At 40.7% G+C, this 15,710-nt stretch overlaps 1 protein-coding gene and 1 pseudogene across 5 annotated transcripts; both read right to left on the minus strand.

Moving 5' to 3' along the window:
- Window positions 1-4,702: 4,702 nt before the first annotated feature.
- SMIM15 (small integral membrane protein 15) lies at window positions 4,703-8,656 on the minus strand. 5 transcript variants are annotated; one of them, XM_030927643.1, is made up of 3 exons: window positions 8,565-8,656; window positions 7,139-7,315; window positions 4,703-6,296 (listed from the first exon to the last, which is right to left on the minus strand). In XM_030927643.1, exon 3 carries the CDS (start codon window positions 6,266-6,268, stop codon window positions 6,044-6,046), a length of 225 nt encoding a protein of 74 aa, XP_030783503.1. In that variant the 5' UTR covers window positions 6,269-6,296; window positions 7,139-7,315; window positions 8,565-8,656; the 3' UTR covers window positions 4,703-6,043. The 5 variants fall into 5 exon arrangements, with proteins under 5 accessions (XP_030783503.1, XP_030783502.1, XP_030783505.1 ...); XM_030927642.1 differs by having other exon boundaries at window positions 7,139-7,311; window positions 8,336-8,589; XM_030927645.1 differs by having other exon boundaries at window positions 7,139-7,311; window positions 8,565-8,587.
- Window positions 8,657-13,611: 4,955 nt separating this feature from the next.
- Window positions 13,612-14,043, minus strand: LOC104681636 (annotated as a pseudogene).
- Window positions 14,044-15,710: the final 1,667 nt, after the last annotated feature.

The raw sequence follows: 15,710 nt of genomic DNA on the forward strand, positions 1-15,710 counted from the left end.
AATTTGTTTAAGTTCTTTGTAGATTCTGCCTGTTAGCCCTTTGTCAGATGAGTAGATTGCAGAAATTTTCTCCCATTCTGTAGGTTACCTGTTCACTCTGATAGTTTCTTTTGCTGTGCAGAAGCTCTTTAATTAGATCCCACTTGTCAGTTTTGGCTTTTGTTGACATTGCTTTTGGTGTTTTAGTCATGAAGTCATTGCCCATGCCTATGTCCTGAATAGTATTGCCTAGGTTTTCTTCTAGGGCTTTTATGGTTTTAGATCTTACATTTAAGTGTTTAATTTATCTTGAGTTAATTTTTGTATAAGGTGTAAGGAAGGGATCCAGTTTCAGCTTTCTAAATATGGCTAGCCAGTTTTCCCAGCACCATTTATTAAATAGGAAATTCTTTCCCCATTGTTTGTTTTTGTCAGGTTTGTCAAAGATCAGATGGTTATAGATGTGTGGTGTTATTTCTGAGGCCTCTGTTCTGTTCCATTGGTCTATATATCTGTTTTGGTACTACACCATGCTGTTTCGGTTACCGTAGCCTTATAGCATAGATTGAAGTCAGGTAGCATGATGCCTCCAGCTTTGTTCTTTCTGCTTAGGATTGTCTTGGCTATGTAGGCTATTTTTTGGTTCCATATGAAATTTAAAGTAGTTTTTTCCAATTCCGTGAACTCAGTGATAGCTTGATGGGGATAGCATTGAATCTATAAATTACCTTGGGCAGTATGACCATTTTCACAATATTGATTCTTCCTATCCATGAGCATGGAATGTTCTTCCATTTGTTTGTGTCCTCTTTTATTTCATTGAGCAGTGGTTTGTAGTTCTCCTTGAAGGGGTCCTTTACATCCCTTGTAAGTTGGATTCCTAGGTATTTTATTCTCTTTGTAGTAATTGTGAATGGGAGTTCACTCATGATTTGGCTCTGTCTTTCTTGATGTATAGGAATGCTTGTAATTTTTGCACATTGACTTTGTATCCTGAGACTTTGCTGAAGTTGCTTATCAGCTTAAGGAGATTTTTGAATGACCCAAATTTTTACACTCTGAATATCTTGGTTAAGCATTAACAATGAATTCCTAAAAACACATAGATTAAAATTTTTACTTAATAGCAGGTAAAAATTTTAACTGCCTAAGAAATACACTACAGAAACATAAAACTATATAAAACATTTCTACTAAAACAGTAATCAAATGACAAAATCACTACAGTTAATGACAACAAGCCCAACACTCCAGCAGCCCTGTTATATAATATCAGGTTAAATATTTTATCTTATTATATCATTACAAAGTGATACCACATTTTCCCACAGAGGCAAAAAAGGAACTAGTCACTAGGTAATATGAAAGGAGATATATGCAGCCAGCAGGGTGGCTCACACCTATAATTCCAGTGCTTTGGGAGGCAAGGATGGGAGGATTGCTTGAGGCCTGGCATTTGAGACCAGCCTGGGCAACATAGCGAGACCCCATCTCTATAAAATTTTTATTTTTTGAAATGGAGTGCAATGGCACCATCTCGGCGCACTGCAGCTTCACTTCCAGGGTTCAAGCGATTCTCCTGCCTCAGCCTCCTGACTAGCTGGGATTACAGACATGTGCAACCACGCCCAGCTAATTTTTGTATTTTTAGTAGAGACAGAGTTTCATTACCATGTTTGAGACCATGTTGGCCAGGCTGGTCTCGAACTCCTGACCTCAGGTAATCCAGCCGCCTCAGCCTCCCAAAGTGCTGGGATTACAGGCATGAGCCACCATGCCCTGCAGCAAAAATTTTTTTTAATTAGCTGGGCATGATGGCGTGTACCTGCAGTCCCAGCTACTCGGGAGGCTGAGGCAGGAGAATGGTGTAAACCTGGGAGGCGAAACTTGCAGTGAGCCGAGATCCGGCCACTGCACTCCAGCCTGGGCGACAGAGCGAGATTTCATCTCCAAAAAAAAAAAAAAAGAGATATAATTTGTGGTATAGTTGGGACTGTGAATTGAGATGTTCTTAACTGCTAGACTGGATTATAGAGAAAATTGTAAATGTTTTAACACACTAGTGTTTCTACTGCCAAATTCCTGTTACCTCATTAATTGCATTCCATATACACCTTTTGCAAATGTTTACCACATAGTCTGTTTATAAACATCTTAGATATGGCAGAAGTTAACTACTAATTTTTATGGTTTTCATTTTAAAATACCTGTTTTGCATAAGCAGCATGAGAAAATCTTGGCCAGGAGTCCCTTCTAGAAAATGCCTTATGTTAAAGATGATGATATAGAGCCACCATTATTAGTAGAGCTTGTACTTTCAAGGGGATTTCTGGGGTGGTGGAAATTAAATTTGTAATAACCTATCCATATCCCTTTCCTCCAGGCTGACATGTTTAGGGTGACTGATCACATTAGTTAGGTGGTATTGGCACAGAGTTAAATATCCTGCATACAAAGTGAATTATAATCTTGGCCTAATTGATATTTATTTGCCTTTCTAAACAACTTTTCTAAAAAAAAACCTTGCGTTTAGGCCAGACACAAAGCAGAATTAAAAATATTAAATATTAGTTTGCCCACCATATTTCATATCATAATTATACTCTGGACATTTACAAGTTTATTATGAAAATGTCTATTTAAGACAGATTTCAAACCTATGCCAAAAAAACTCTTCAATTTCAAAAGTAAAACTGTTCATGTTAACATGAAGAATATTATTTATACTTAAGTACTTTCTCAGAAGTAAAGCCTTCCATTCTATGCCTCTGCTATACATGCATATAGCATACTTTTGGTTTTTACAAAAATAGCTTCACATAACACAAACTGACACAAAGTACAGAAAATGCTGGCTACTGGGTTTAATTATATAAAGCTAGCTTATTATGTCTTAGATACCTGAAGTTAAAAACCAACAAAAATGGAGGAAATAATCCTTTTCCATTCTTAATAACAGATTTCTGGATGTCATTTAACCTTGAATTAATATAATACCCTTATATTGATTGTTTAAAAGCTATCTCATTAACTACGCTATTTAAATGTAATCTGAGTTTTAGAGTAGGCTTTCCCAAATTGTACTTAAGTTCTTCGGACAAAAAGAGAAGTGTAGAGGATAATCTATGGTAGTCAAGTTAAAAAACTCCAAGAGATCATCCAGAAATTTGTCTAAGTTGTACATGTGTTTCCCAAACTTTGGGTATTTGACCATGTGATCCCTTTTAATATGTTTGAGAAATGCAGAATTTGTCCTTATTTATTCCAGATATGAAGTAAATCAGCATGATTCTATAACCAGTAGCAAACATAAAAGCAATCATTCCTCAATAAGATCAAATTTCCTCTAACTTAGAACCATATAAAATATAAGATCTATTTCAACATTAGGTTTCCAGCCCACAGCTTCCTTTGTTGTTTCTTTTTTCTTTTTTTTTTGAGACGGAGTTTCGCTCTGTCGCCAGGCTGGAATGCAGTAGTGCAATCTTGGTTCACCGCAACCTCTACCTCCTGGGTTCAAGCAATTCTCCTGCCTCAGCCTCCCCAGTAGCTGGGATTACAGGCACATGCCACCACACCCAGCTAATTTTTGTATTTTTAGTAGAGACAGGGCTTCATCACGTTGGCCAGGCTGGTCTTTTTAACTCCTGACCTCGTGATCCACCCGCCTAGGCCTCCCAAAGTGATGGGATTAGACATGAGCCACTGTGCCCGGCCACCTGTGCTTATTTCTAGTTTGCTTATTACAAATAAGTAAAATTTAAAATGTCCTTATATATCTGATAAGTAGTAACATGCTGTAAGTTTTCATATGGATACTATGGCTCAAGTTCTGACACACAAACTTTTATTTATTTGCTTATTTTTGATAAAATGTTTGTTACAGGCAGCCAGGGGACAGCTTTCTTTTTCCCCCCAAGACCAGCTTTGGAATGGTAATTGATTGTACTTAGTTCTCAGAACTTCAGAAACAATGTAATAGATAAACAATTTCTTAAAAGTATTCTAAATAGCAAATGGGATTCTTTAACAACACTACTCTGTTGCAGTGAGAGGTTTTTTCTGAAGAATCCCAAACCTCACAATATTCTCTTTACTCCCCCAACCACTCTCACACACACACACACACACACACACACACACACACACACACAGTAAAATCTCAATCTCACATATATAAAAAGGCTCTCTAAATGATGGGAAAAAGTGGGAAAAAAAGCATACGTCAAACAAATACAAAATTGGCATGTGTTAAGGCTAACAAATTATAGAAAAACAGAACTTTAGTTAGATACCTTTAAGTTGTTACAATGGAACAGATAACACCATAACTTTAGTAGATAACAGAATTATGACTATATCCTTTGCTTCAATACTTTTACTCTAAAATGTGACCCTAAGTAAAACATGTACATAAATTCTTTCCATGAACAGCTTGATTGCAGAAAACCACATGTATTTTACATATATCTTAACACTGAATTATTTCAGTGCCTTGAGTTATAATGTGTTGCTCACACTGGCACCAAGTAGAGACTGATAATCTAAAAGAATAGCATTAAGTGTTATTCAAACTCATCCATAAACATTCTCAGTGGTCCTTAGGTTCTGAGATATAGTCCTGAAGTTTTACAAGTATGCTTAGCTGTAATTGAAAATTCTAACCTGCATAACATAATGTAACTTAAAACTGTAGTTCCACCAAAAAATAAAATCCAGGACCTTACAAAAAATTATCAAATTTGTTTTATTATCTAGTTTCATTTTTAAACTGTAGCTGCTGAATAATTTTTTGTAATTTAAAATTCATTATCAGGGTACAGAAAACACTAATAAACTGACAGTGAATTAAATACTAATAGTGAACAAAATTATTGGACCATGCATTTATAAAAGCCACATTTAATACTAAAACGTTCCAGTTATACTACTTAACTGCAAGAAACATCCTTTAGCTCCTTACTTCCAATTACAGCACATTCTCATTTTGATATAATTTATCCTTTTCACCCAATTACTACTATGCCCAACAAAATGTTTCCAAATTTTATACCTTTCTTTACCACTTAGGAAGTATGACATCACTGTTATGCTTTACAAGTTCTTTAAAAGAAATGTGAAATTTAAAGTTTTACTTTGAAACTGATGAGAAAGTATTAAATATCACTACCACGAGTTAAAACAAAGAATGAAATAAAATACAAAAGTGGTGTCTATATAATCGGCAAATTACTTGATAAGACATTTTAACTATTTTACAGTTCTGCTTAGCACAAGAATAAACCGGTTCCAAAGTACTACAGTGTTTGGCATTTTTACTGCAAGCTTTAAACCATAGTGTTACTCCTCTCAACAAGCCATCTCTAAGAAAATGGCAGTGTTTGTGAGTACAGAAATTGTTCTATCCAGTAGGTGGTATTCTACATAGTCAAGATAAGAGAATTCTTTATAAAATTGTTTTAAAAAATGCAAAATGACTTGATAATTACCAGCTGTCTCAAAGGCTATAAGAAAAATGCAGCAAATAGAAGTACTCATTAATATTATTTTGTTTTGAGAAAGCCAGAAATGATTCTAAGAAATAAGCAATAATAACAAAAGACATAATTAATATACTGTATCTCTTTTAAGCCAAAGCATACTTTTACCTCAAACAAGACAGTTCTGACTTTTACATTCTTAATTTCCTTTGTCCAAAACAGGACCCGATTTTAGAGTTCATTTGAATTGAGTTCATAATCTAAAGTCACTTTTCCCCACAGGATGTTTTCATTTCAGTAGATAAACTGCTAAGCGGCAAATGACTAAGTCAGTTATAAAGAATTTGTACCACAGTAAATGATAATTTATAATAACTGTCAATAGAAACCTATAAACTTCTACACCCAAGCCTAAAAGTTACTACAGTATTGAGGTCAGAACTAACATGATTCTTCCATTTGGTCAGATTTCATTTACTAAATAATACTGTCAAGAAATCCAAAGAAGAAACTTTAGTGGGTTCTTCCAAAGCTGCATAATTTTCCAAATGATTTTCCTCTGGTTGCAGAGCCTGTTCAGTCCTTCAATCCTTTTTTAGTCGTTTAGCTTTTGCAATGTTTTCTTGGCGTTTTTGTTTCTTCTTTTGCTCCTTCTCCCTGGCCTCAATCATCTTGGCCAATTTCCAAGACAGTACAGCACTTGCTAGGAACAGTGGAGTAAGGGCCAAAATAACAGTTGTAAGGAAGCCATATGGGTCTTTTGCAGCCCATTCTACAACATACTCAGCCCAAGCCTTTATATCAAACATCTTCACTGCAGTCTTAAGAAAACTGGGGCTGGAGAAGGTGGGTGGAGAACAAAGAGGAAAAAAACAGAAGACTGTGTGGTTAATCAAATTTTGAAAAAGTTTCCTCACACAACCAGTTAACTCATGATTCCATTATCACTCAGTTTGCTTTTTTAAAAAGTACTAATTAGTACTACTGTAATAAGGACTATTTCCAGTTAGGAAAAAGTAATTCATCTAAGACAGCCAGAATAGTGACACTTCAAAGATGTAAAGTTATAGAAGATTTTAAAAAGCCATGTGACTCTGTCATAAGAACTATGCATTCTCACATGCCTCCTATATGGAAGACAAACTTTATTTAGCAGGAGGCTTTCATAAGAATCTTGAGTTTTCTATGGTCATTCCAGGAAAGAGCTGAACACAGTTTGTCATTTTTTGACATATCCTTAGTATTACTAACAAAAATACAAATCAGCAAATTTGGTGTTTGAAAAGGACAAGCCACAGAGTATGTGCAATGCTCACAGAGAAGGAGAGATGGCTATTTCCAGGAATGGGAAAGGGAGGGTAAGGGAGTCATGACATCACATTAATATGCCAAAGCAGCAAAAAGTACTGTGCTATTTTATGCCCTTTCAGCTTTGAGGACCTCTGTTGGAATAAGCCTAATTTAATAAATGAGAAAAGTAGCCTTAACAAGATGCCATGTGTTTTGTTCCTTTTTGAGTGTAAGGAAAAAGCATCTGGCAAATGAGGATTATGTGACTTGAGTGATGTTTTCTATTTTGCCCCAGAGGCTCTTCTACCTTTCATGTTTGTGTCAACCTCTATTCAAAGTGGAGAATTAGAATATCTGAGTAGGGAATGAGTGTATATACATCCACTTACAATTTCAACTGGAATTTTTTAAAAAATTATCTGCCTTATGCTTGAGTAGTGATCTCTAACTTTGTCCTGGTATTATTAGTGACCCAATCACGACTTCAGATGACCCTTGGTAGTCTGTCTTCTTGAGTTCTACTGTACACATCTGAGAGATGATTTAAATTCTGTACAACTGGCTAGCTGGAAAGAATACAAAAAATAAAACAAAATTTAAGTCAACTTTCAGGATAATTGTAATAAAATTTTAAATGGAAAATTTCTATATTGTATATATGCAACCTATATGACATCTAAAATTGCCTATCCATTATAGTAACTTAATATGTTTCTTCCTCATTTGAATTTACCACAATTGCAAGTGCCCTGTAAGAAAATCCTAATTACTCGAAATCAAGTATTTTACTAAGTTACTTATTTCAATGATAAAATTTTTTTAGTTCATTGACATATAGAAGACAAGTTGGCTCACTGACTTACACAGCATAGCCGTTCCTAGATTTTCAACTTTTTATACTAAAAATGTTGCCATTCATTCATTTACTGGATTAGGTACACCACTACAAAATCAAACACCTCATCTTACTCTTTAAAGGTTTTTTTGGATCTATCATACAATTTGTGTCCTTTACTTAAAAAATTAGAAGACATAACCAAACAAATTATAGTAATTCACCCACAGTCCCATTACCCCAGGAAAACTATGACTGGTTGTAATTATATCTTTCCCACGATTTTCAACTGAACACACATGAAAGTGCCTAATACGTTAAATATCTTAGCTCCCGGACTTCATAAGACCTCACCTATACAGTCAGAATTAGGTACTACTCAGATCGATCTGCCTTCACCTTCTCCAGCTCAGTAGCGAATAAACAATGTAAGTTTCAGAGATAAGCAAAAGAACTTTTGCAGTAAGAGTCATGGTCCACAGGCCACACATCTCCCTGCACCTCAACTTCAGACCCAAACACCCAAGCCTCCACACTTTCAGGAATAAATCCTACTCTTCCGCCCAAAACGGATCGACCCGGCTCGATCTCCCAACCAGACCCGCGTGGCCCCTGCGGCTGCAACTGGTAACACTTGACGGCCGTTTGCACTTCCTCCTTTGTCTTGCCCTTATTTCTTACGTTTCTCCCTTGCTCCTTTGTCTTTCCCTCATTTCTTACGTTTCCCCGCTGCTCACTCTTCCCTCCTTACCCTATCGGGGCCTGAGACCCACCGGGGCCACATTCACTCCTGCCCCTCGGCCTTGGCAAGCGCGGGCCCGTTGTCGCGCAGAGCCGAAGGTCCTGGGGGATCCTGGATTGGCCCAGCCACACCTTGCGCCGCAGCCGTTTCTGCTGGACACCAGGAGAAAACTACGGAAGCGGTAGCCACCAGCTTCCCCTACCTCGCCCCAGGGGCTCGGATCCCACTCCCCACTCACCGCCAGACCGGAAGCAGGAAGGCGGAAGTCGCGGCCTTTGCGTCCCGCCCACAGACGACCCGAACCGCCAGCCGAGCGTTAGGAAGTCTAGGTGCCGGTTTCCGGCTGCGCCATTGCTGTGTGGGTCTTGGGACCTCGAGTTAGAGGACGCGGGAGGGTGGGGGGCGGGGACAGGGTGGCGCTGAGATTTCCGGGGAGCAGCAGGTGAGGGCGCGCGGGGCAGGTGAGGGCGCGCGGGGCAGGTGACGGCACCCGGGCTCCTTTCCAGGCTTGAACTTGAGACTGCCACGTCCTGCGGGGACCAAGTGGTGGGCGAGGAGGCGTGGAGCGGCCTCAGGACTCGAGGAGAGGTTCCGAAGCAGCTATTAACTTTTGCCTTTGCCTCCCGAGGTCGATCGGAAGACAACCCCCATCCCCTGCTGTAGCCGGACAGTTGGAGGGTCCTGGGTGGGTGAGGTGTTTAGCTGAGAGAAACTCAGACCAAAGAGCAGCGGCAGGAAAGCATTTGGGTTCCCACAAAGCGCCCGAAGTCAAGGTAAGGGTCACACAATGACCCTTGACGATTCCGACGAGTTCATCCTGGTTCACATCCCACTCCACACCTCTCTCTTCTGGTTGGGCAATAGTTACATCCTTACGTAAAGGAGGCAAGCTGCGGGGCCTTGGTGGATCCACTCAACCTTGTTACTAAGGGACATGCCGCCATGCTATGTGAAAAGGGGGGTTTTGTTGTTTGTTTTTAATTTAAGTATCTAATTCGTTTCACGAAAGAATGATCAATACCTGCCCAGAGTAAACTTGATAAGTAATTAAACTGTCAGGGCATAGAGTTCCCATAGAGGTGCTTGTTCTTTCAATACACAAATAAAAGGATGCAAAAGTCAACATGCAAAAAGGGTGAGTTAATATTGCCTTCTAATTTACAGGAACTGAAAGATTAGCTCTGGTTTGGTTGGTGACCAAATTTTGTGATTGCTTGCACTGTTTGACTACCTCTGACAAATGTTGCAAGACCTCTTCAGTGTTTGATTCTCCAAAGGACTATGTAATGTTCTCTTTCAGGAGCAAGCTGCGACATGTTTAACTAGTTTAGGTAAAACAACAACTGTTTTTTACCAGGGAACAGACTTTTGGCAGATAATCTAACGATCTACGATACTGTCCGTTGGGCATATGTTAATGTTTTAGATGTTGTATTACCAGCAGTTGTTTTCTTACTCCTTTTTATTTGAAAACCTGGATTATAGTTTCAACGCCTATGCTGCTTAGGCCTAGCCTGTACCTATAGTAGCCAGAAAAAGCAGACTCAGTCACTGGATTGTGTGCACTGAATACTTACTTGAGATAACCGATTTTTCTAAAACTTCCCCAAGTCGTGAATCCAAGATGTGGTCAGAATGTATTATTTTAGCATCCTTCGTTCCAGAGGCCAATGCGTGTTTTATTTTAATCATGATAGATGGTTTTCCCAGTTACTGCCTCCGGATACTTGTAGTGCTGCATCCCTGGTTAAAAGCACGGAAGTCTTGGGCAGAAAGAAAGGGCAAATAAGGAGAAAGCCTTTGTAGCTCTTTAGCTGTAATCTAGACCAGGGGTCCCCAACGATGGACTGGTACCTGGTTTGCAGCCTGTTAGGAACAGGGCCTCACAGCAGCAGGTCAGCAATGGGTGAGTGAGCATTTCCGTCTAAATTGCGCCTCCTGTCAGATCAGCAGCATCATTAGATTCTCATGGTGCGAACCCTAATGGGAACTGCATGTGTGAGGGATCTAGGTTGTGTGTTCCTTATGAGAATCTAATGCCTAATGATCTGAGGTGGAACAGCTTCATCCTGAAAGCATGCCCCCTCCCCATCCATGGAAAAATTGTTTTCCACGAAACCAGTCCTTAATGCCAGAAAGGTTGGAGACTGCTGATCTAGACCATGCCTTTACAGTCTAAGTTTGCTTATCTAGCTTCAAGTTACAGGACAGTCTGCAAGACCAAGAACAGCATAGGGGTTGCCACAGTGGAGCTCCTTACTGCAATCTGCATTGCCTTAACTAAAGGTGGTGTCAGGATTGGTTCAAATACTGTGAACTACTTTCCATAATGAGGAGTCTGAGCTCGTGAACTGAGATTCACAGTCTTGGTACAGTAATGATATGTTTACTCTGATAAATCACTCCGAGTGTGTTTCCACTTATATATGTGGAAAGCATACTAGGCAATCTCCAATGCCCTTTCAGCTTTAAAATCTGTAAATTGGACTGGATTTGGTCATTTTTCTTACCTAAATAAATAGCATAGTAAGGTATTTGATAGAAACATTATTGCAAGTTTTCTTAAGGTCTTTTTTTTTTTTTTTTTAATTTTGAGACGGAGCCTCTGTCCTGCAGTGGCGCGATCTCGGCTCACTGCAACCTCCACCTTCCCTGGTTCAAGCGATTCTTCTGCCTCAGCCTCCCAAGTAGTTGGGACTACAGGCGGATGTCACCATGTCCAGCTAATTTTTGTATTTTTAGTATAGATGGGATTTCACCATGTTGGCCAGGATGGTCTCGATTTCTTGACCTCGTGATCCGCCTGGCTTGGCCTCCCAAAGTGCTGGGATTACAGGCATGAGCCACTGCACCTGGCCTTTTTTTTTTTTTTTTTTTTTTTTTTTTAAAAAAAAAAACATGGTCTTGCTCTGGCCCAGCTGGAATGCAGTAGTGCGATCATAACCCACTGCCTCTTTGAACTCCTGGGCTCAAGGGATCCTCCCTCCTCACCTTCTGAGTAGCTGGAACTACAGCCTCAAGCCACCGTGCCCAGCTTAGCATACTCATTATTTTTAAAAACTATGACCAGTGTTAATTTTCTGCTTATTGTATGCAGTTCGAAGTCAAGGCCAACTAGAGAGAATGAGTTTCAGTGATTTTTCTTTCTTTTTTTTTTTTTTTTTTTTGATACAGGGTCTCACCAAGTCACCCAGGTTGGGGTACAGTGAGTCCATCACAGCTAACTGCAGCCTCGACTGCCTGGGCTCAAGCAATCCTCCCACCTCAGCCTCTAGAGTAGCTGGGACTACAGATGCATGCCACTATGCCCAACTAAGTTTTTAAAATTTTTTTCTAGAGACAGGGTTTCACTCTGTTACCCTGGTCCCAAACTCTTTGCCTGAAGTGATCCTCCTGCCTTTGCCTTTCAAAGTGCTGGCACTACAGGTGTGAGCCTCTGTTCCAGGCCAAGATCTTATTTGTTTGTTTGAGAAGATCCTTAATCAGGTTTTTATTCTCTCTCAAATGTCTGTCAGAATACCAATTTAGAATAACAAGGAAATAAGGTCTGCTTTATTTACTTCTATTTACTTCTAAGAAATGAAATCTTATTCATGTAAGTTTAGCCAAATTAACTAAACCTTATGCTGTTAATGAAGTAGGGCCTGCCTTTGCATAAGATAATTCCTGTGTAGTATGTCATACCACCAGCCTCTTCAGCACTAGTGTACTCTATTGCAATTATATTTTATAAGTAGAGCCTTATAAAATTATTTTTTCTATTGAGAATGGAAGTCCTGTGGCAGTCACATGCCATTTTTTTGCTTAAAAAGTATTTTTCCCTTGATTGGTACAAAATTACATCTCATTCTAACCCATGTCAAAGTTGCAAGTAGTGAAACCAGAATAAGATTCAGATAATATTATTTCAAGATAATAATATAGTTTAATAACAATTGAGTCTTGTCTAAAAGACTTTGAGAGTTCTCTCACCTGCACCTTACTTTGATGGAATTAGTTTCTTCTCTAAATTTTATTTTGTGAGGTTTTTTTACTTCCATTGAAACATAATGTAAATACATTTCTTTTTTTTTTTTTTTCTTTTTCCAACTTTATTCATAATGTTCTGCCTTCGAGGTACTGATTGCACAAAGGAAATGTACCAGGTATAGTTACTGAGCTGGGGCCATCAATGGAGATGGAGCACTGCAGACCCCTAAGAGTTCAAGCCATGCTGGAGTGGGAAGACCTATCCACCTTCTGAACATATAAAGCAGAAGGCTCAGAGTCCTGGAGGCAGACTCTCTCCTGGTTTTCCTTGTGCCGATGGCAAAATACTAAACAAGTCTCCTCTCCTTCATTTCTAAGCCCAGGGATGCAGTCTCACTCCCTGGCACTCTGCTCTCTTCTAGTAGTAAGCCTGGCTGGTAGAGAACCACCCTGAGGGGTATGGGAAGGGGAAGTCTGTCCCCTTTCCCTATCTCCCAAAATACTAGAGGTGGGGTTGGCACCCTCCCCAGGCTCTCCGAGCCTACAGAGCTACTAGCCCAGTCTCCAGGCAAGGCCCAGATGCCCTGGGACTCAGCTCGGGGAGGGAGGTATAGGCATGGGGTGCTCATCTGTCCTGGCAGCTGCAGAGCCCTGCCCCTTTTCCGGGCGGCAGTAGGAATACAGAAGCTAAGCTCACCAAAATCCTATTGGTTAATGTTTCTAGTGAATTTCCCAGAAACATTTTTAAGTAGACTACCAAACTACCCTTTCTTAATTAAAAATTCGTTAAACCACTAAAACCCCTCCCATGCACTTTTTCTTGCAAATCAGATATTTGTATAAACAAACAAAAATAGGAAGAAAAAAAAAAGGATATTTTCAAATGGAACTTACTTTTTAAGTGATGGAGACATGCACTTGGGGGTGGGTGGGTGTGAGTTTTCATTTGTGTTTTGAAATCCCAAATTAATGAGCATGATAAACTTATTGCTGGCATTGGCTTTACCCCAAGTGGCCAAGTGGCACTGTCTGACTCTCTGAGTCCTTGGTGGGTCCTCCCAACCTTCCCCTAACGCCCACCCTTTCCCTTTCCATTGACTTGGGACAGCCCTTGTGGATGAGCCAATCACAGTGGGAAAGGGGAGAAGGGGGGAGGTCACAGTGCATGGGGTTCAAGGTCACAGTGGGCGGAGCAAGGGGGATCACAGTGCAAGTAAGTCAGGTCGTTCCCTCTGCTTAAGTCCAGCTGTCTGCCACGGCAGTGCAACCCGTGGCGGACGACCCAGGAGGGGGTGACGGCAGCAAAGGCAGCATCTTTTCTTGCCTGCATTTATCTGCGCTGTTTGAAGCCTTGTGACCCATCAGGACCCAAAGGCTGTCTGATCACATTATTGGGCTGCCTGCTGTCTTCAGGTTGGGAGATCCTGGTTGGCCTCTCGAGGATGGGGTTTCTCCTGCTCCTCCTCGGGGCTGGCACTGCCCAGGATCCGCTTCCGGGCCTCAGCGTACTGGGCCACTCGCTGTGCTAGGGACTTGACCGGAAGGGTGGGCCTGCTGGTGGAGTTGGGGCCGCTGACCACACCGTTGCTGGTGGGCCTCTTGAGGATGCGGATCTGTGGAGGGGGCCCCGCGGGTAGGCTATCATCCTGAATCACAATGGGCACTTTGGGAGGAGATTTGGATTTCCTGCCCGCTGTCTGCCGCCTCTTCCCAGCTCTCAGCGTCCTCCTCATCTTCCGTCTTACTGGCCGCTTTCCAAATACATTTCTTAATAGGCGTATTTATGGGATATTTATTTATTTTTATTTATTTATTTATTTTGAGACAGAGTCTTGCTCTTTTTCCCAGGCTAGAGTGCAGTGGTATGATCTCGGCTCACTGCAGCCTCTGCCTCCCAGGTTCAAGTGATTCTCCTGCCTCGGCCTCCAGAATAGTTGGGACTACAACCATGCACCACCATGCCCAGCTAATTTTTGTATTTTTTGTAGGGACGGGTCTTTATCATGTTGGGCAGGCTGGTCTTGAACTCCTGACGTCAGGTGATTCGCCTGCCTAGCCTCCCAAAGTGCTGGGATTACAGGCGTGAGCCACTGTGCCCAGCTAGTGATTTTTCTTTTCTTAGCATAATCAGATTTATTGATATTTGAAAGTTTATACTGAAGAATAATAATATTTTTTAAAGCTGCTTATTGTGGCCAGGTGCAATGGCTTATACCTGTAATCCCAGCCCTTTGTGAAGCAGAGGCGGGTGGATCACCTGAAGTCGGGAGTTTGAGAACAGCCTGATGAACATGGTGAAACCCGTCTCCACTAAAAATACAAAATTAGCCAGGCGTGGTGGCACATGCCGGTAATCCCAGCTACTTGGCAGGCTGAGGCAGGAGAATTACTTGAACCTGGGAGGCAGAGGTTGCAGCAAACAGAGAATGTGCCGATGCACTTCCACCTAGGTAACAAGAGCGAAACTCCATTAAAAAAAAAAAAAAAGGCTACTTAATTCCAGCACTTTGGGAGACCGAGGTGGGCAGATCACCTGAGGTTGGGAGTTTGAGACCAGCCTGACCAACATGGAGAAACCCTGTCTCTACTAAAAATAGAAAATTAGCTGGGTGTGGTGGCACATGCCTGTAATCCCAGCTACCCGGGAGGCTGAAGCAGTAGAATCGCTTGAACCCGGAAGGCAGAGGTTGCAGTGAGTCGAGATTGCGCCACTGCACTCCAGCCTGGCAGCCTAGGCAACAAAAGCAAAACTCTGTCTCAAAAAAAAGCTACTTATTGAGTACTTAGTATGTACCAGGTGCTGGGCTAGGTGCTTCACACTTATTATCACTAATCCTGAAACTAAACAACCCACAGGATTGTATTTTATACTAATTTTACAGATAGGGAACTAGAGACTTTAAAAATAAAGCAAGATTTTTAAGTTATCTGGCCAAATCACTGCTGTTTTTCAGTCAAAACACAAAACAATTGTAGAATCATAAAACATACTTTCATTTTATGAAATCAGCATTGTCTTTCATTTTTCTTGACAAAAAAATGCTAATTTTATAAAATGAAAGTAGGTTTTTTGATTCTATAATTGTTAACGTATAACTAAAATCCCCCCAAACTTCAGAATTGCCTGTTGCCCAGGTGGTGGCAGCATGTCTCAGAGAGCTACTGTGCTGGGGAAGGTTTTTTCCAACCTTGCCAGTTGATTGGCTTCTTCATCCCACATCCATGACATTATAAACCTCTCAATTATCTGTTGGGCTCTTTCACTGCTATTAGACCAACCCATCAGTGGTTCATGGTCCCATTAGCCTCATCTTCTGAATGGGTCATACTCTGCCTGTTCCAGCCTGTTTTCCCTGCAAAGTGTGACCACATTATTTTCTGGAAAACTCATTTAGGCCTATCCCATAAGTTCTTT

Source organism: Rhinopithecus roxellana, chromosome 3 (genome assembly GCF_007565055.1).
Source record: "Rhinopithecus roxellana isolate Shanxi Qingling chromosome 3, ASM756505v1, whole genome shotgun sequence".
NCBI classification, from domain to species: domain Eukaryota; kingdom Metazoa; phylum Chordata; class Mammalia; order Primates; family Cercopithecidae; genus Rhinopithecus; species Rhinopithecus roxellana.

What these genes read in the sequence shown, in the direction of transcription:
- SMIM15 (XM_030927643.1), bottom strand. Translation starts at nt 6,268, where the DNA reads ATGTTTGATATAAAGGCTTGGGCTGAGTATGTTGTAGAATGGGCTGCA.